Source organism: Dendrobates tinctorius, unplaced genomic scaffold (genome assembly GCF_039654945.1).
Source record: "Dendrobates tinctorius isolate UK_male_01 unplaced genomic scaffold, ASM3965494v1 ptg000205l, whole genome shotgun sequence".
Lineage (NCBI taxonomy): Eukaryota > Metazoa > Chordata > Amphibia > Anura > Dendrobatidae > Dendrobates > Dendrobates tinctorius.
The window spans coordinates 12751975-12772925 of NW_027361872.1; the positions used below are offsets into that span (position 1 = coordinate 12751975).

The following is a 20951-nucleotide window of genomic DNA, read 5'->3' on the forward strand; positions in this document are numbered from 1 at the left end:
TACTGAACTATAAAGCAACAGATTTGGTGTTGCGGCGCGCAGACTTGTCGGAGTATAACTGTATGGCGCGCACTAACACCGTACAGATGGCAGAGTCGCTGCTCTTTGGTCTTGTCAGCTCCCAAAAATAACAAACAAAACTAAAAAAAAAATCTTATGGACTCCACCATTTTCCACTTGCAGGCACCTCTATTAGTGTGTGTGAGTCACAGGCTGCCTGTCTTTGCAGTTCTGTACCTGCCAGTGTATGAGCTCATAGCACAATTCAGACTACGCGTTAATCTACTGTAACTAAATTGATAACCCCCCATTACGAGCGGCCAAAGCTTATAAAGTGCCCGATTGCCTGACTGACGTGTCAAGCGTCCAATCAGCGCTCTCTATACCATAAACAACCTTCTGTCAGTTTGCTTTGTCGACCAATCACGTCGCTGTGTGTAGTTTGCGGGGCCGGGCAGGGATTTTTAACTGGTAAGCTCCGCCCCTTTATAGCTAAGCGCTGATTGGATTACAGATGGAGTGACAGCGCAGCGCTCCAATCCCTGCGCCGTCTCCATGCTGCTGAGTGCCCAATGTGGGAAGCGGCAGTGGCGGCGGTGCAGCGGCTGGAGCTTGCAGGGAGGGTTTTCGCACGGAGGCTTGTGCTGGACTCCAGGGCCGGGAGGGGGGCTGCACCTTTCTGTCTGCATACCAATTATTCCTGGCCTGGAGGAGAAGGGATTGTATCCGTAACGGTGGGCACCTTGGCATGGAGGATCCACACTAACGAGCAGGGCTGAGGGATTAAATGCCCCATTGGGCAGGAGGTAAGCAGATTGCATGTTCTTATTCTGCTGCTGATGGTGTGACTGTAGCCTCTGCCCTGCTGCCTGCCTCTCACCCTCTGCACCCATCAGTGGCAGGCAAGGGTTAATGTCAGATGACAGCTTGTAGTGACAGCAGGGAGGGGGGTCAGCACACATGACACCAAAGTCTGACAAAGTCCATGGACCAGACCCGCCAGCATCACTACGTGCCATAGACCTCATCCTCCACCGGTTATTAGTTGGCACCGGGCAACAAAAAATGGGCGACAGCTTCCAAAATGCGTTGGAACAATTTTAGGATGGACATGAGTATCAGTGGGCATGCCAGCCTGCCCACCCCAGCGATCCCCCCCACTGCTGCCCGTACACACACCATAAGACTATGATCGGCGGTCTCTATGATCCATTCCACCCGCCACGTAAAGTGAGAGCTGCACGGCAACACAGAACACACGGCGTCGTATTGCGACATCTCCGCTAGTGATCTACCCCGGCGACCTGCGATCTAACCCAACAGTCGCATGTGTTGGTCACAAGTCACAGACTCCGTCGCCGGTCGCCTGCGACTTCCAAAAAGAAATGGCAGCTCTAAAATAGTCGCCCACAAGTTACATAATTTGTTTTTGGTTGTGCGACATCTCAGCGTAGCTTAAAGCCGTGTTCACACGTGCGGGAATGCTTTTTTTTTTTTTTTCTGCAGGCGGCTAAATTAAAATATGAAAATGACACTCTGATCTGATTATTGCGGGAGAGGATTACGGATTTTCACCTTTCTTTGTGTTTTTGGTGCAGCGCTTTTTACATGGGGGTTTTTACGGCTCTAAAAGAAAACTATAGGAAGAAAAAAAAAATCCTGCACGGCTCAATCGCATGTTTACACAGCCGGGATGAGATTTCATGAAGTCGCATCAATTTTTGTTGAACGCGTTAAACATTTGCAACAAGTTTTTTTTTGCACCATAAAAACAAGCTATTTAACACGCTGTGTAAAATGCTTCCGTTTTTGACTTTTTTTTTTTTTTTTTTTCCCCCCCATTGATTCGAATGGGTGAAAAATGCTAAAAGAATAAACATCCTGCAGATCAGAAAAAAAAAACTTTGATGGCTCTCATCCACAAGGAAAAATCTGCAGCCCGAAACGCATCAAACTTACTGCGCGCAAAGACGCTACGTGGGAACATTCTTAGTGATTACATACAATATAGTGCACAGCATAAAGGGACCGTTGATTGTCGGTGAGCCCCTGATGTCATACATAGGTGGTCTCGGTGACAGCGAGGCGAAATGTGCAACCCGGTGGTAATGGCCTGTCTATAGGATGTGTACGTCCGGCTTTACAGGCAGGGCTGGGGAGTGTAATGAGGGATGATCACTAATGCAAAGGATGTGTGTCAGGCTTGTGAGTGCAGCCCGGCCCTTACTATATGTTATGGGGGTGGATCCCTCCCTATAATTGCCGTGTAGGAAGGTGTGCGGAGTATTCCTGCCATTGATTCTCCTATGTGGGAGGAGGGCTCGCGCACACTGTACGTCCCTTTGTAAGGGATCACGCTGGACTCGCTCTGCGTCTCCTAGGAGTAAATTGCTGCATGATGTCAAATATTAACTGCAGTTTCCCTTCTTCCTCCTTTGTCTTTTGCAGTCTAGCTCTACAGAGTCCACGTCATTTCGCCTGGGAGGAGGGCTGACTTTCCATGCACTGGGGACTTCCTCTCCCTCAGCCATGCAGGAGTCTCCTGAGCTGGCTGTCTGCCTTGTAAAGTGGGATCCGCTGAGTGCTGCTGGACGACAGCCCGTGTTCACCCAACTCTGCCCCCCCTGCTTGGATTACTAGAGAAAAGACATCTGATTTTTTTTTATTTTTTATTTTTTTATATTTTTATATAATAAGTGCCCCCTGCTGTTCCTGGATCATGGCGTCGGTGTGGAAGAGGTTGCAGCGCGTGGGCAAACACGCTTCCAAATTTCAGTTTGTGGCATCGTATCAGGAGCTGATGGTGGAGTGCACTAAGAAATGGTCAGTACCCCTCGGGTTTATGATGCTTGCTTTTACAATGGTTCCCCGGAATGCGCACAGTGGCTAACCTCAAAACAACAAAGTTGTGTACAGAAGTCAAGAAAATTTCCCACGCTCCGGACGTCTCGCTTTCTTTTCTCGACACATTGCCCTAATTATTCTAATGACTGCACAATTATAACGCCGCTGATATCATCGGCTGCTCACACGTCCTGGTCTGTAAAGGTTTAAGGAATGAATGAATCGGGGCTGTGAAAAAAAAAAAAAAAATTGGAGTTTTCCAGGATTAAAAAAAAAGAAAATGCTGATGTTCGTTTCGGGGTTGAAAGCGTCTAAATTTGCATATTGTAATTCGGTCCCTAAACAGATCTTGGGGACGGCAGTGAATGGAGGTCTGTTTACTAATGAGCACTGTGGTCTGTAGCGCTGCATACATTAAATGGGACCTGTAGGGTCAAGTGGGCAGTTTTTGTACTTATTTTATTCCCGCTGCTCCCCTTAGTAATCCATCTTGTTTTTTTGGGGGGAAGGATTCTGAATCTGACATACGATTCCAGAGATAGGGGACTTTTCTTTAATGTCAAAGGGGCAAGGCTCACAGGATCCTCTGGGGCGTGTATATAGGATGCTTTGCATATTATTACTATTAGCACCGCCCCCTTGATAAGGACCATAAAAATAGGCAATAAAAAGGCCCAGATCTCTGGAACCCTATAGCGGATTTCCAAAACAATGGAATACCCAGGGGAATAAAATAAGAGCAAAGGCAGAACACTTTTTACCTGGTAACAGGTCTATGGATTTATCAATGTCTGTTCGTGAATATATAAAAAGTTTGTGGTTTGCAGTATTCCTGAAGCCCACGCATGGCTTCATCCATCACAATTGTGCTTGGAAAAGTGGAAGAAGCTTGCATTATAGTTAAAAACAAGGGATGCAATACTGGTGGTAATGGTTTTGGCACATCTGGCTGCCTGTGCGCCAGCGTCAGGTAGTTGTAAAGTGGTGGCCTAAATACATCGAAACTGGTATATGTAAGGTCTCCTGCACCACTTGTAAAAATCTCCTGATCCTTTGGAGGCTGGTATTACCCTGAAGGGTGCGTTTGCTTTTCTAAATGGAGGTTTGTGTGCTGGAAATGTTGACTGGCTCCATCAGATTCCATAGCAATCAGTGCATTGGACATCCACTATGGCTACCTTATCTTTACCTGCACTCAGGTTTCCATACGGAACAGAACACAGCATCCGTACTGAAAACAAAAAGAAATAGATAAAATGCCATCAGGAAAGACAGCGGGACCCTGAAAACCAGAGGCTTACAGGGTCTCTGTCGGCACAGAATGACTGCTCAAACCAAGTACAGGCGCTCTGTGCTCCATGGCGGGGCTAATCGGCTATATACCGTACATTACACCTGTTTGCTTCCCCTCTATGTCCATCCTTCTCTAGCTCTATGAAGCCAGAGCTGTCAATAAAATAAAGAGGTGGTAGAGATAGAGGGAAAGCAACCAGGTGGGAAGATGTAGGTAAATGATTGGCACCGCCATGAAGCACCGAGCAGCGGAACTTAGTTTGAGCAGTCATTCTGTGCTGAGAGTCCCTTTAAAAGAATCATACCCATCACCGTAAAAAGGAAAAAAAAAAAAAAAAAGGTCCGATATCTGTCCAGGAAAGTGACACGAGTGTCATGCGATTTCTATAACACCCAAATGACATTCGATTTACATGCGAAATCAATCCAATTAAATGCGATTTTAACATGAGCTGTTACATAGAGTAATTCTCAGTGCTTTGCCTGTGTAACTTACTGTAGATTTATTTTATTACTAAATAAAAAATTTTCTGAAAAAAAAATGACGTTGGATTCCCTGAAATGTTATTAACCAGCTGAGGGAAATGGGGAGATCTTTATAGCTTGGAAAGAGGTAATAAACATGGAGCTTCCCAGGCTATTAATATCAGCTTACAGCTGTCTACTAAGCCTTCATTGGTTATTAAAATGGGGGACCCCCCAAAAAATTGACCCTGGGTCCCCCTATAATTAACAACCATCAAAGGCTAGGCAGACAGCCGTGGGCTGATATTAATAACAGCATGTGAGCAGCAGCTTTGACCGGCGGTAAAAAGGTTACCGTCGGCCGATGAGAGTAATACTATCATCATCCTACATATGCTCTCGCTGATAGCAGCGAGAGCAGGCAAGGCTGATAAGAGTATTCATCGGTCGGTGCCTGTGCACTTAATAAATACATAATTTAAAAATAGTGTGGGGTCCCCTTTATTTTTGATGACCAGCCTAGGTATTGCTGCATGCTGCAACCATCAGCTGTTAGCTTTATATTGGTTGGCTATCAAAAACAGTGATCCCTAGGCCATTTTTTTTATTTATTGCTCAAGAGCTGACTGAGTACTCTCATCTGTGTCGCCTGCTCTCACTGCTAATAGATGCAACTTTTCTGGGACAGCTGTGGACTTCTGTTTTTAGGATGGGAAGGGCCAATATCCATGACACTATCCCAATCTAAGAATACCAGCTCCAAGTGGTCTGCTTTAGTTTGGCTGGTTGTAAACAAAAATAGGGGAACCCCTCGCTGTTTATGTAAATAATGTAAAAAATACAGTGTGGGTACTCCTCTATTTTTGATAACCAGCCAATATAAAGCTGACGGTTGCAGCCAGTCAGATGGGGATCCCAACGTTTTTTATTTATTTATTGCACAGGCGACGGCTGGTGAATACTCTCATCAGCCTTGCGTGCTCTCGCTGCTATCAGCAAGACCAGGTGTAGAATAAGAGTAGTACTCTCATCAGTTGATACTGTGACCTGCAGTAACCTTTTTACTACTGGTCAGAGCTGCTGGCTCACAAGCTGTCATCTGCCAGCATGGGAACTGCAGCACTCTGACTGGCGGTAGCAAACTTGCCGCTGATCAGAGCCGCTGGTGTTTCTTGCACTGTCGCACAGATGACAGCGTGGGAAACACCGAATGTTCGGGCTGCCGAACCCGAAAAGTAACATGGACTTCAGGGAGAAGTCTGTGTTCAGGGTCTGAGCATGGACACTAGGTGTTTGGTACAGACCCTAGACTTTACTGTTTGGGTTTTCCCATCACTACTAAGGAAGTTAAATCATATTTTTTGGGGGGCCACTAAACTTTATCAACATGCACAAGAGACAACAAAAACGCAGCAAAACCTGCTTTTTGTAAGCAGCTTGTTTACTGCCAAGAGAGCAGGATTTGCCTGCGGAAAAAAATGCAGTAAACTCAATTTGTGAACAGTAGGCTAAGGCCTGGATCACACTTCTATTTTTTCAAATCCGTCACAATCCGTCGTTTTCCGTTAAAAAACGGATCGGCCATTTTTTTGGCGGATCCGTTTTTTTGTCCCATAGACTTCCATTAGCGGTGCATTATTATACTTCCAATTTTTTTTTATGACCCACAGTCTTGTATGGGTGAATTTGATCTGTGACTAATATGAAAACTTATGAACTATCCCGTAGACATTAAAGGATTCAATCTGTGAAGAACCACGGATTATAAAAACAAACGTGTAAAAGGGGCTTTATTCCTCTTTTAGTGGTCATGATTTTTTTGCGTACTAGATAAGAAACTGCCTATTTTCCATTAATAGATCCAATTTTCATTTTTACGATTCCTGCTTCTCTTACCCATTTAAAAACAATAAGCAATGGACGGTATTCGGATGTCAACTATGTGGTCCATTATATATTTTTTTTCATGGTTCCATTGATTTTATTGGGTTCAGATTAAAAAACGGACGTCTCCCTTTTGCTTCTTGCGGACACTCGGTTTTCAAAAATGCATGGACAATGTGATCAGCCCCATAGACTATTATGGGCACTTGTTAAATCCGTGAAAAAGTAGAGTCAGCTGGAGACCCCACAGACCAGCTCTTACGTTCTAGTTTACAAAGGTCCCCCCCCCATGAAGTCCATATACTGTTATATGCCATTTGGGCAGGGGTGGTTGTTATGAGACATATTCTATAAACTTTATAGGTCTCATTTACAATAGTGCACAAATGTGTCAATATGCCTGAAATAAATTTTACTAGTGATATCACTTTTGGGAATGAATGAAGCCATCATTGAATCGAGTTATTTGGATGTGATGTTGTAAATTATATGAAAATACAATCTTTTTTCACTTTTTATTGTTATGTATTGGACTCTCAGTACAGGAAAGAAGACGTCATCCCATCATGTTCAGTTTTATTTTTAGTGCCTCGTCTTTGTGCAAACATTTTTTATTTTATTGAAGCGGTCGGTTCATCTGAGGGCTGTAAAGTTGCAGGAGAGCAGATCTTTGAGCTAATCAATGTCCTGAAAGTGTCCGGTCTTCAGAAGGCCTCGCTTTATAGTGGAGAGATGCTGACCATTCATTCATAAGGCTCCATTAACTTTAATGTACATCCGAAATCCGCTCACCTCAATTGACTCAATAATAGCCCTGCAGACAACCTGGCTTTTTACATGAAGCCATTATCTTACTGTGGCACATTGATCTCGTAATAATTGCCAGCAAAGTGCGGCATTGTGTATCATGTGGTAGGACGACTGCTGCGGTTCAGTCTGGCCATCGATTAGTTAGATCTGTAAAAAGTTGTGTTTTTGTTCTTGGATTGTGGCGGCAGGGGGTCTCTCGGAAGTTGTATGACTGTATCATTTTGAAGGACACAGCTTTTGTGAAATTACAACCCCCAACGTGCCCTGACCGTCTTCTCACTGGTTGTGCAAATGGCAGGCTACGCCTATCGAACCTTTTCGTGCAATGTTTTATTTTTTCTAGGTGTATTTTTACTCTGCACCATTGCTTTCTAAAGGCCCCTTTACATTTAGCGATGCACCAGCGATCCCGACAACGATACGACCCGGTCAGGATCGCTAGTGAGCCGCCACACAGGCAGATCTCAAAGCGATGCAGCAGCGATACAGCGGACGATACTTACCTTTCAGACGAGGCGATCCTGACGTCCTCCCGCCCGCCTCCACGCGTCGCTCGTCGGTGCCACAGGAAACGCCCAACGAGAAATGGAGCCGGCCAATCTCACGCGATCAGCGACAGACAGTGGGGGAGCCGGTCGGAGGTAAGTATCACACATAGCGATATCGCTAGCAATATCGCTATAACGTCACAAAATCGGTGACGTTATAGCGATATTGCTAGCGATATCGCTATGTGTAAAACCCCCCTAAAGGTACTGTCACACTTAGCGATGCACCAGCGATATGACGCGGTCAGGATCGCTGGTGCATCGCTAAGTGGTCACTAGTGAGCTGCCACACAGGCAGATCTCACCAGCGACATCGCTGGGGTCGGGGGTCGCTACTTACCTGTCAGACGAGGCGATCCTGACGTCCACGCGTCGCTCGTCGGCGCCACAGGAAGCTGACGACGAGAAACGGTCCAGGACGTTCTCGCGCGATCAGCGATAATCAGCGGGGGAGCCGGTTGTAGGTAAGTATCACACATAGCGCTATTGCTAGCGATATCGCTTAGTGTGACAGGCCCTTTAGGCTCTGTTCACACAGCATGAGGTTTTTTCCCGACATACCTGTAAGCTGTTTCCAGCTGCCTGAACCAAGGCCACGACGTTTCACAGAAAAAACAAAACCGTAATTTGTTTGCAAAAAAGTTGTCCGAATCCTGAAACTCGTCAATAAAAAAACTACCTGAACTTTTCCAAGAGTGTGGAAATATTCTACTTCGACAGCAGCGCGGTTGGTATTAAACATCTATACCTCTATCATTTTGACCTTTCATTGAAAACATGGTGGCTGGAAACGAGGTGACGGAGTCCTGATACCTTCTCCTCCTGACACTTGATTAGATTGATATGTCTCACTCTATACATTATGCAAATTGCCTCTTCAGAGAGGAAGAGGACGAGAAGAACTTTAGCACCACCTTTTGGAAGTAGCAATCCTAAAAATCACTGTCAACCCTTTAAAGAGCCTTGCCACATGGCTTGGGATAAAAGCCAAACCAGAATCTAAATTTGCAGACACTGTGTTTCAGGGTGAGATCTGGGTTGCCTAGGTGAGAGGCGTCTGACCGATATCTAAGGTGTAATGTTTCTCCTTATGAAGAGTGACATACCAAGCCTGACATGCCAGTGTGAGGAGACTTTTAAGCCTTGCAGTGCTGCTCTGGGGGAATTAAATATGCAAATTACGTCTTCAGACGCATACGGATATGTTTCCACGGGGCGTATCGGCAGCGCTTTGGATGCAGCGCCGCCCAAAACGCTGCCGGCTTTTGTACGCGCGGTGATTCCGCCTGTTTTCATTGAAGTCATGCGAAATCACCGCATCCTATACATAGAACAGTGCTAGTTATCTTGTGGAGACTGAGCGTCTCTGCAAGATAAATAAACATGCTGTGGTGTATAAAGACGGGCCGCATGTGCGTATACGCTGGTGTGCCACCTGTGGCTTTGTACGAATAGTGGAGATGGGATTTCATAAAATCCCCTCCACTATGCTGTAAAATTTGGAAGCTGCGGCTGTACATAGCTTCCAATCCGCAGCAAATACGCCACTTGGAAACCTACCCAAAGGGTATGTGCACACGATCAGGAATGACTTAGTATTTGCTCAGGATTTGACGCAGGTGAAATCTGCACCAAATATACATCTGAGGTCACTGGCAGGTCACCTGCGTTTTTGATGCATTTTTTCCACATGCGTTTTTGATGCGATTTTTCATTGCATTCGTTTTTTTGTCACTTGAAATAAAGCAAATTGAAAGTTGGCTTCTGGGACGGGAAAAAAAAAGTGATTTCCTGTTTGCAGATATATTGGAATATGTTCCCACGGTCAGTAAACGCTGCGGATTGGACGCGGCGTACATCCGCAGCGTCCAACCTGCAGCATCCAGCTCTGACAGCATAGTGCATGGGCACCCGCGGCTCACCTGAGGAGATGGACATGCAGCACTTCTTTCCAGGTCACAGCATGTCAATTTATGTAGCGGAGGCGCTCAGTCTCCGCTTTGTAAATTACCCATACACTTTCATTAGATGCGGTAAAACCGTATTATCTTCCTAGTCACATGCTATTTTTTTTTTTTTTTAATTATTAAAAATAACGGGACCTCTCCCTGTGCTTTCCTCCACTTCCTGTGTCATGTTCGTCCCGCTGTGTCACAAGATTCACCATTATTTAAATTAGTACACAGGCGTAGTAAGCTGCGTTCCTGCACTTAATGCGCATGTGACTAGGAAGATAATGCGGTTTTAGCGCATCTAATGATAGTGAATGGGTAATTTACGCAGCAGACATGGAGCGTCTCCACTACATAAATAGACATTCTGTAGTCTGGAAAGGCACGCTGCATGTCTGTCTCCACAAGGAAGCCGCAGGCATTTCAGAACGCATAGTGGAGATAGGATTTCTTGAAATCCCATCCACTATGCTGTAACATCTGGCCGCTGCGGCTTTGACACTGCGCATGTACAGAGCGTCCAACCTGCAGCGTTTACTGACTGTGAGAACAATACCCTAAAAAGTATTTTTGCCTCTCACAGTCCGACTCGTAGAATAGGTTACGACTCGTAGAATAGGTTTCCCTTAAAGGGAATCCACCAGTAACATGACGCTTTTTAAAACCATGGTAGTGTAGGATAGGGCAGTGTAAAACATTATGGGCGACAGTGCAACAGATGGCGCCAAACTAGGTATCTTTCATATGTTGGCCTACAGTATGGAAAATAAGTATTTGATACTCTGCCGATTTTGCAATTTTCCCATCTACAAACAATGGAGAGGTCTGTAATTTAAGGCACACTTCAACTGTGAGAGACAGAATCTAAAAATCCAGAAAATCGCATTCTGACTTTTATATACGGTAATTCATTTGCATTTTATTGCATGAAATAAGCATTTGATACGATAGAAAAACAGAACTTAATATTTGGTACAGAAAGCTCTGTTTGTAATTAGAGGTCAGAAATCTGTAGTTCTTGACCAAGTTTGCACACACTGCAGCAGTGATTTTGGCCCACTCCTCCATACAGATCTTCTCCAGATCTCTCAGGTTTCTGGGCTGTCGCTGGGCAACATTGAGTTTGTTCCCTCCAAAGACTTTCTATTGGGTTCATGTCTGGAGACTGGCTAGGCCACTCCAGGACCTTGAAATGCTTATTATGATGCCATGCCTTAGTTGTCCTGCCTGTGTTTTTTGGGTCATTGTCATGCTTTAAGACCCAGCCATGACCCATCTTCAGTGCTCTTACTGAGGGAAGGACATTGTTGGCCCAAATCTCCCAGTACATGACCCCATCCATCCTCCCTTCAATATGGTGCAGTCGTCCTGTCCCCTTTGCAGAAAAGCACCCTCAAAGTATGATGTTTACCCCACCATGCTTCTTGGTTGGGACGGTGTTCTTGGGGTTATACTCGCCCTTTTTCTTCCTCCAAACACAGCGAGTGGTGTTGATAGCAAAAAAGTTCTTTTTTTTTTTTTTTGCTCTCATGACCTTCTCCCATGCCTCCTTTGGATCAGTAAGATGGTCATTGGCGAACCTCCAACTGGCCTGAACATGTGCTGGCGTGAGCTGGGGGACATTGCGTGCACTGCAGGAATTGAATCTATGATGGTGTAGTGTGTTTCGAACGGTAATGTTTGAGACTGTGGTTCCAGCCCCTCTTCAGGTCATTGACCAGGTCCTCCCGTGACCTTGCTGACCTTTCTCAAAATCCTTCTTACCCCACAAGGGGATATCTTGCAAAGAGCCCCATACCGAGGAAGATTGACAGTCATGTTACGTTTCTTCCATTTTCTGGTAATTGTGGTAATAGTTGTTGCCTTCTCACCAAGCTGCTTGCCTATTGTCTTGTAGCCCATCCCAGCCTTGTGCAGGTCTACAATTTTGTCCCTGGTGCACTTAGGCCAGTTTCACACGTCAGTGGCTCCGGTACGTGTAGTGACAGTTTTCTCACGTAACGGAGACACTGACACACGTAGACACGTTCTAATGAATGTGTCTATGCAGATGTCAGCGTGTTTTCACAGACCGTGTGTCCGTGTGCAAAACACACAGACATGTCCGTTTTTGTGCAACAGCACGGATCACACGGACCCATGCAAGTCAATGGGTCCGTATAAACACGTACCGCACACGGATGCAGTCCGTGTGCGATCCGTGTGCGTTTTTAAAAGTCAAAGAGTTAACATTGAAACTAATTTTTCCAATACTCGTACACGGACAGCACACGGATGGTACACACGGACATACGGATAGCACACGGATGTCACACGGATGGCCTATGTATCCACACGGACAGCTCCAGTACCGGTTTTTACGGTACCGGAATTATCTGGACGTGTGCAACTGCACTTAGACAGCTCTTTGGCCTTGGCCATGGTGGAGAGGTTGGAGTGTGATTGAATGTGTGGACAGGTGACTTTTATACAGGTAATGAGTTCAAACAGGTGCAATTAATATAGGTAATGAGTGCAGAGTAGGAAATACTAACAGGTCTGTGAGAGCCAGAATTCTCGCTGATTGGTAGGTGATCAAATACTTATTTCATGCAATAAAATGCAATTTATGTTTTTAAAAATCATAGAATGTGATTTTCTGTTTTGTTTTTTTTTTTCTTTAGATTCTGTTTCTCACATTCTTTGTAGGAGGGAAATCTTGCAATATTGGCAGAGCGTCAAATACTTATTTTCCCCACTGTACCTGGATGTGCTTAAAATATAAAATCGTGGCATTTCCAGTATCTTCCAGTATTCTGCTGAACCAGCACAGGTTGCATCGGAGTTCTGAGTGTTCTCTGGAAGTTGATCAGAAGTCAAAGGACTGATGCCACCTGTTTGGCTGCAGCTGTCGGGTGATTAGAATAGCGCATCATCAGATGTCCGATTTCGGTATATTTCTATATAAAAGAAAAGCTGCATGAAATCTGGATTAAAAACAAAAGAAAACACTACAAAAAATCAAAGTGGTTGCTTTTGCGCGCTTTGACTACAGACACCTGTAGAAGAATTCAGCAGGGACAGAAATTGCTGCAATAAACCTTCCACGTATGAAAGCCTGTGTGTATCTTCTACCCGTCAAGGGCGGTCTGTGCAAGCTTGATTTCTCAGTGTTGGCTTTTGGCTGCTGGTGGAAGCATCGGGTTTGGTCTGGTCCTGTTTTAAGCCATATGGATACATAGATGATAAATGTGTATATGCCGTCTCAGGAGTCGTCTTTATTAAGTGTTCTTTGTATTCACCTTCTCTGAAAACCTGATGTCTTTTTGCCACAAATTAGTGACACGTGCAGGTGATAAATGTTTGGTGATTTCTGTTTTTCTTCATGATTCCAGGTAGAGCTTGTTCAAATTGATTAGCAGGACTCGCGTGATGGAGAGCCTCCTACCTGACAGCATCTGCGGCTGTTCTCTGATTAGCCGCCGGCCTGGCGCGACGTCATCGTTGCAGTGTGACACATGTGACGTTACATCCAGGGCTGTGGAGTCGGTAAGCCAAACCTCCTTAATATCCGTGACTCCGACTCTACCAAAATGGGCTCCGACATCACAGCCCTGGTCACATCAGGACCGGCTAATCGGAAGAAGAGCCGCGGATGCTGCTAACAGCTGCTTCTCGAGCCTCCTGTCCGGTGGCCAAATATTACCGGCATGGCCAATGGATCGGGTCCTGAAAATTCATTTGTACCGACTCTACTTCCAGGAATTGCTTATAGTCCAAATTAAAATTCTGTTTCAGCTTGTGGAAATACGACTGCTGAATAATAATTGACTCTAATTCTTTTTATGAGATTTCCTATATATCTATCTAGGAGCACGCTGTGTACAAGTTTTTTGCTTGATTTTGCAATGACCATTTTCTTTCCTAATAAGAACATTTATTTGTGCCGTTCTGTTGATTTTTTTTTTTTTTTTGGCTTCAGTACAGTGCTCATTGCCTCCCATGGGGGTCACACAGTACCCTCTGTGTGCTGTCCTCAACAGAGTATAGTACGAATCATGTACATTCTAGAATGTCATAAAACTTTCTTTTTAATCCTTTATTTTATTTTTTTTTTTTTGCACCGAAAACACTGCAGACAGCGTCCTGTGTTAGTACAGCGAGCGATGTGTTGAGTAAATGGTGTTGGCACTCTTTATTGTTTTTGTTGCAACATTGATAGCTCAGTGAGCAGACGGAGCCGTCCTCTAAAAGTCCAAGGCCAAACATCAGACAGTGGCACTTTGAATGCCCCTATTGCATCTCAGTGAACATAACATTGTAAGGAAATGCCTCTTACTTAGCAATAATGAGAACTATTGTTACAAGGAATCTGTCAGAAGTTGGAAAGTTTTTGCTGTGTAATCTGAGAGCAGCATGATGTAGGGGCAGACTTCCTGATTCCAGCGATGTGTTGGGTATGTGCACACGCTGCGGATTGGGGTGCGGATTTTGTAAAATCCGCAGGTAAATCTGCAGGTCAAAAGACCTGCAGATTGCTCTGCGGTTTTGCCCTGCAGTTTTTCATCTCCACAATGGAGGAGATGGCAAACCGCAGCGGAATCCGCAGAAAGAATTGACATGTCAATTCTTTCTGCGGTTTAGAAACCGCAGGAAAACCGCGCGGAAAAATCCGCACCGTCTGCACTGCGGTTTTTAATATCCATAGGATATTATGGTACCGTACACCGCAGCAAAAACTGCTGCGGAACCGCAGCAGAATCTGCAGCGTGTGCACACACCCTTACTTACCAGGCTGCGTGTCGCTGTTTCAATACAATAAGTGCTTTATCAGCAGAAGATTATCACTGCAGGACTATAGGTGCCTTGTGTCTTCTATTCAACTGCTCTTTGTCACCCCATCCCACAAAAAACCTGAATGCTTTGTTCATATTTTTATGGTCACTGTTGCCCAAAAGTCACCTAATGGTGGTCATTTAACATGTTGACGTGTGGTAGCTCCATGCTGGTTATTATATGTCTGTGCTATAGATGGGCTTTGTAGGGGGACATCTGCAGTCCATAGAAATAAGTATTTGACACGAGTCACTTAATGTTAGCTGTGTATTCTTGCTGGAATTTTTCGACATCTGTGATTATTTTTTTTTTTTAAATCTTACAAAACAATAACCTGATAGTCAGTAGGGAAGCCCCGGCTCCTCCTGAGAGATGTCCGGCGTGTTATTTGAGTGCCACTTCCAATATTGCTCCTCGTGATCTTTTTTTTTTTTTTTTTTTTTTTTCTTGTTACTGCGCTCAGATCTATCACATTACATGGTTAAGGTTTGTTTTCTCCTTTCTGTGAGGCGTCTACCTCAGCTCCATGTCCAGAAGGAAACCAGACTGTAATATAATAACGTGCTGGATATATCGGCTACTTGGTCATGGAAAGATCTATTACATCAGACATTTAGAAGCTCGGTCGGATCGCGCTAGAGGCCAGTGTGTGGTACCTCGGGGCCATGAAAATATTACCTTGGTACTTTGCATTGGGAATATAGTTTATAAACTCTCCATTCAGGTGTCCTGATAAAAGGGAACACCACTAGTGGGTTAGGGTGCTTTCACATCGTGTTCCGGCACCTGGTCAGTGGCCCTGTCAGGGCTTATGTCCGAGCCCCCCTCTCAAAACGGGAGTCAGACGTGTGCGCCGACGGGGCCATAGACTATAGTGTTGCCGGCAGAGCGACGTTCATTTTGCAGGAGTTTGGACATAAGCCCCGACAGGTGCCAGAGCCCAATGTGAAAGCACCATAAGGCCTAAGGTCTCCTCCTTCACACGTCCATGTTTCCTGTACATGTGGTATCTTTTTTTTTTTTTTTTTTTCTTTTTTATTATTTTCACAGATGCGACACATGCCTCTGTTATAACTTGTGCTGCTGTGCGCACGTTCGGGTTTTTACACAGGCCGTGTGTCTGTGCAAAACACTTGGCGACATGTCTGTTTTTTCCGGCAGCACAGATGACGGGGACCAATATAAGTCTGAGTCTTTGAAAAGCATGTACCGCTTCGGATGCCATCAGTGTAACCATCCTTGTGCTGTAACATTGCAAAGTATAGGCGAAGCTTTGTCATTTCTTTCTTTAGCCATACCGGAGACACACAGATGACACACAGATGGTAAAAATGGACAAACTGATGACTCTCTGATGGAATACACCGATACCAATTTTTCATGTACGTGTGTTCTATGGACGAGTGAAGAAGGTCTAAGGTTAAACAGGTGTTCCCATCTCTCTGATCCTAGCCCAATATGTAATGGGCGTAGTAATAATAATAGCAAACATTTTCATTTAGAAATGCAGTATAGTTCTCCTGATTCGCTGTGTCACTTACCCCATGTGCAGGGCATTACAGTAGCTTAGTCGTCCATAGTAATGACCGCTCCTAGTGAATATCTAGGCTACTGCAATGCCCTGCACCTGAGGAAAGCGACATGGCGAATCAGAAGAACTATATTACATTTCTAATGATGGAACTCTGGCGCTGCTTATTTTCATTGCCGAATAAAAAAGTGGCGTTTTTTACAGTTCCAGCTAAGTGAATGGGATTTATAGATCCCCCCCCCCCCCTTCACACGGCTTAATTTGACTTGCAGTGCGTATTTGAAATCTGCAACTTGTCAATTTCTCTTGCAGGTGCACGGAGTATTGTGTGTGGATTTTCCCTATAGACGTGGATTAGAAGCCAAAATTCGTTTGTAAAAAAAAAAAAAAAAAGTATTCATTTGAATAGCGTTTCCGTAGCGGAATTGCCCCAAGACTGTGTATCTAATCCACACAGGACCGTATCGATAAAGTTTTGTCAAATCTAAATACCAGGAAGTATCAAAAATAAAAAAGCTTTATTCAAAACATGAAACAACAGCAAGAGGCAAAAACATGTTTAAAAAAAAAAACACCACCACAATATAACACAAGTAACCTACGCTAATAGATGCAGAAAGCCTGCCAATAATGTATGTCAATTGTGGGAATGTAGTTGAATGTTGTGTTCACACATGACGTCTTTTGTTGCCTAAAATACGCCTCATTTTACAGAACCAGCATAATCCATGACATTTCTGAAATATGCACATGCTTTTTTTTTTTTCTTCTCCTCGTATTTTGAGCCCCGCTGCCTTTTTTGTCAAAACGCAGTGAATCGCTTCTTTCACCATTTTTGCAGCACTTTTAACCCATTCATGTGAGTGGGTGAGAAAACGCACTTAAGAATGCAACAACGCGTAGATTTTTTTTTTCTGCTGACATTGGTTTTTGGTGTAAAAAAAAAACAAAAAAAAACCCCGATTCAATTATGCAACGTGTGAACATACCCTCAAAGTATTTTTATAATGTGCAAATAATGGTTTAAATGATGAAGAATGTGATCGTATCTCACAACCAGCAAATGATTTCAAGCAAGTGTTTGTATAGGACGCATAAATGGTTTCATGAGCGATAAGAGCACCCATCGTTCAATCACTGAACCCATTCACGTTACATAATTAATCTGAATGATGGGAATATGACAGATTATCAGCTAGTGTATGTAGAAGAGTCATGTGCTACACTTTTCCATGGGCAAGGGTCAAAGGACAAATTCTTACTTTTAATATTTCCTGCCCCTTTAAGGCTTTCTTTACAACCATTGTGTTCGTAAATCTTAGCATTAGGCTTTGCTGTAATGTGGAACAGCCTGAGCTGATAATTGGATTTATTTTATATATGGACCATCCAGAACCTGCTGTTATGAGGTTGTTAAAACCTGTAAGTAGTTTATGTATCACCTACTGTTAATGCGACTTCCATTGTCGTTAGTGGGCTGCTAATTTGTAGTCCTATAAGATGATGCAACCCTTTGTAGGTACCGCTTAACTCATCAAGTGGAATCTTTCATGGGTTGTGTGATTAGGGCTGTGGAATCCGAGTCGTGGAGTCTGAGTCGGAGCCCATTTTGGTGGAGTCGGAGGCGGTGTCATGGAAATTGAGGAGTTTGAGTCGGAGGTTTGGCTTGCCGACTCCACAGCCCTGGTTGTGATGTCACTTGCCTTACAAGCCATAAGTCTTCGTCATGATCAATCAAGGCCGAATTCACATTTGAAGACTTTAATCCATCTGATTTGAACGGAAAAGTTTCACCACATGTCTTTAGAACCATCACAGCAAAACATGATGGACTCCGTTGTATGCCAAAGGGGGTTAAGATCCCCATGTATAATAGGGTAAAGTCTGCTGAACCAGACAGTATCTATGCGTTTGGCCACCAGTCCAATGTGTATGGAGACACTGGCCCACTGATGGTTAGGAGAGATGTTGGTTGCACATAATGCGCTTTCGGACTGCCGGTCATATTGTTATCCTGGAGATAAACCAACGACTGACGTGCCGGACAGTGACTTTCTCCTAAAGAACACATGAACGCTCGGCCAATCAAGTGTTCCTTTGTATGACAGTCGGCTCAGATGGCCATCGGCCAGACAATCATGGCCGACGGTCATCTAATATGTGTGGCCAGATTTAGGTAAGCACCAGGGCTATCCATTGTATTACCGATAAGGCATTGTGTCATGGTCCAATTTACATTTTCACTTTGAAAGGCTATATTCATATGGGAAGAAAGATGGAAACCACAACATAGGTGTGAACGAAGCCTAAGTACTGCAGCTAAAAAATTCCGTAAGCTGAATTACATGTGAATTAGCCACGGATTTCACCCTCTGCATTCAGTAAAATTTGGCATGCAATTTTAAAATCGGCTCAACAGGTCAATTTTCATGCTGATTTATTTATTCATCGTGTAGGTGTGGGTTTGTTACGGTTTGGTCCACTTTGCTAATACAATTTTTCCACCCTGCAGCTTATCTGTCTCTTGTGACCATGTGCCTACATTGTGTAAATTGGGTATCGTTAATGATAGACTTTATAGAACTTACAAACACTTCTTTATCTGAATGTTAGACGATTTTTATTTTATTTTTATAAATCCTTTTTGAACAAGTAAATATCTTTCATTTGATCGAGCCAAGAAAGACGCGCTCTTTACGGAAAGTACAATTTGGCGTCAGACCAGCACATACCTTGGGCGAGTCCAGTGAAAGGTTCTCGGCCTGTTGTGTCCTGCACCGGAGATGTCTGGCACGTCGTCAGTAACGTTTCATTTTTCTTGATTACCCAAAGTATGACCTGAACCTGAGGAAACGGTCCCGTGAATCATCTGGTATTTCTGTTGCTTTGCTTAAGCGTTATTGAACCACAAGTGCTCATTGAATTACACACTTAACTTGGTTACTGGCGCATCTGATCTATTTTACTTACTTGAGCTATGCCCGCGGGAATTCTTCCAGATGTAGAGACAACCTTGTAAGGAGACTTCGGGGAAGGTATACTTAGGGGAAGGTATATAAAGGATGAACTCACATCAGAAATGAGATAATCCCTAATGTCTGAGTCTGACTGTGACCATTGTAGGGCCCCCAATGTCCACCAAAGTGGTTGGAAATTTTACTCGGCTCCTGAATATTTAAACTTAGAAGCTTAAGGTGCTCAAAGGACATTTTAACACCTAGCCATAATGTTTTTAATCTGCCTCAAGCTGCCACTAGGGGGAGCATACAAGCATACTGTGTACTATATACCGTTACTTTATGCAGTGAGCGCTAATACCGGGTTTACACAGCGCAATCATGAACGTTAAACAACCGCTAATCAGCTATTGGAGTTTATTGGCCTTTTTGGACTGTCCGGCCGCACTTCTACGTGCACAGACCGATCATTAATATGATAATTCTGTGCCCGTATTGGCAGCACATGTTCTGGTTACATAGGACGATGTGTGATGCTGATATTTTTAAGCTTTATTAAAAGATCATCGCACCTGACAAGTGTTTTTGCTTGTTCATGTGCTTGCCTGCCTGTTTAGACTGGCCGATAATCAGGAACGAGCATTGTTATTTCTCGATTATCATCCTGCGAGTCTAGAGCACATACATTAACACTTAGTATTTGAGTATAAATGCTGGCGCCTGTCTTATCACAGTCCTAGGTAAATGGTTTTTTTATTTACATAATAATGTTGATTTGGTGGCAGATACTGGCATGTAAACACCAAGTGTCGCCATATTTTTTAACAACTTCTAAGTTCTGCAAAAATATTGCGACTTATTAAAGTTTTTTTACTCCAGATTTCTGACATAAAAACCTTAATGAATGGGCCCACTTTTTTTCTGATGGCAGGGAATGGTTTGAAATAAAAGTAATCCCTGCTCTTTCCCACTTTTCCACCATTTTTGAGAGATGCCGATCAGTGGCTGCCAGTGAGTAGTGGCGTAGCGGTCATGTGAATAGTGGAATAGTGTAGAAAGGTATAGACTGGCAAGGACCATCAAGGGGCACGGCACCTTGGGTTTAACAGGTGTTTTGGGTTTTTTTTTTTACTATATTTAACATAATTTCTTGCTTTTTGGAAATGTCTTAAAATCTTGGACAACGAGAATATAATTTTCCACAACCGTCCAATAACATTTGCTAATCTGCCACCTGTCAGGTCCCATTAGTGCCGGTTTTCAGCTGTGTAATGAAAAAGTACATAATGACCTGCAAAGTCATCAGACATTACATGCATCCAGCCATTAGCAGCACTAAATGCTATCTGTCTCCTCTTGATTGATGGCTCCTTGATGCTCCCTGAAGTCTGCTTGCTGCTGGTGTTTGAGGCTGTCACACAGTTAGTATGTACCAAGATCTACCGAGCCTGAGTGTGACATGGAAGAAAAGCCGTCCATCACCACCAGGTTGTCATTCACAGCACAGCATTGTGTGCCCCAAGGAGGGTATATATTTATTGGACAAATACTACAATAAGTACACTGTTTTTTATGTTTCTTTCCCATTGAACTATTATGATGCATGAGCAGCATGCACGGGATCAGGAGAGGGCAAGTTTTCCGAAATCATTGTGGAGGAGGAGGCTGCGCGCACCCACCTTGTGGAGGAGGAGGCGGAGGCTGCGCGCACCCACCTTGTGGAGGAGGAGGCGGAGGCTGCGCGCACCCACCTTGTGGAGGAGGAGGAGGAGGAGGCTGCGCGCACCCACCTTGTGGAGGAGGAGGCTGCGTGCACCCACCTTGTGGAGGAGGAGGCGGAGGCTGCGCGCAC

General features: G+C 44.2%; 1 protein-coding gene across 6 annotated transcripts in view; it reads left to right on the forward strand.

The window, feature by feature from the left end:
* The first annotated feature begins 519 nt into the window (after positions 1-519).
* The window catches only part of EHBP1 (EH domain binding protein 1), a 492549-nt gene continuing 472117 nt past the window's right edge, over positions 520-20951 (forward strand). For all 6 annotated transcript variants that reach the window (XM_073554042.1, XM_073554045.1, XM_073554043.1 and 3 more), the window contains exons 1-2: positions 520-806; positions 2449-2823. In XM_073554042.1, coding sequence (XP_073410143.1) covers positions 2720-2823 — 104 coding nt within the window. In that variant the 5' untranslated portion in view covers positions 520-806; positions 2449-2719. The remainder of the gene's footprint in view (positions 807-2448; positions 2824-20951) is intronic.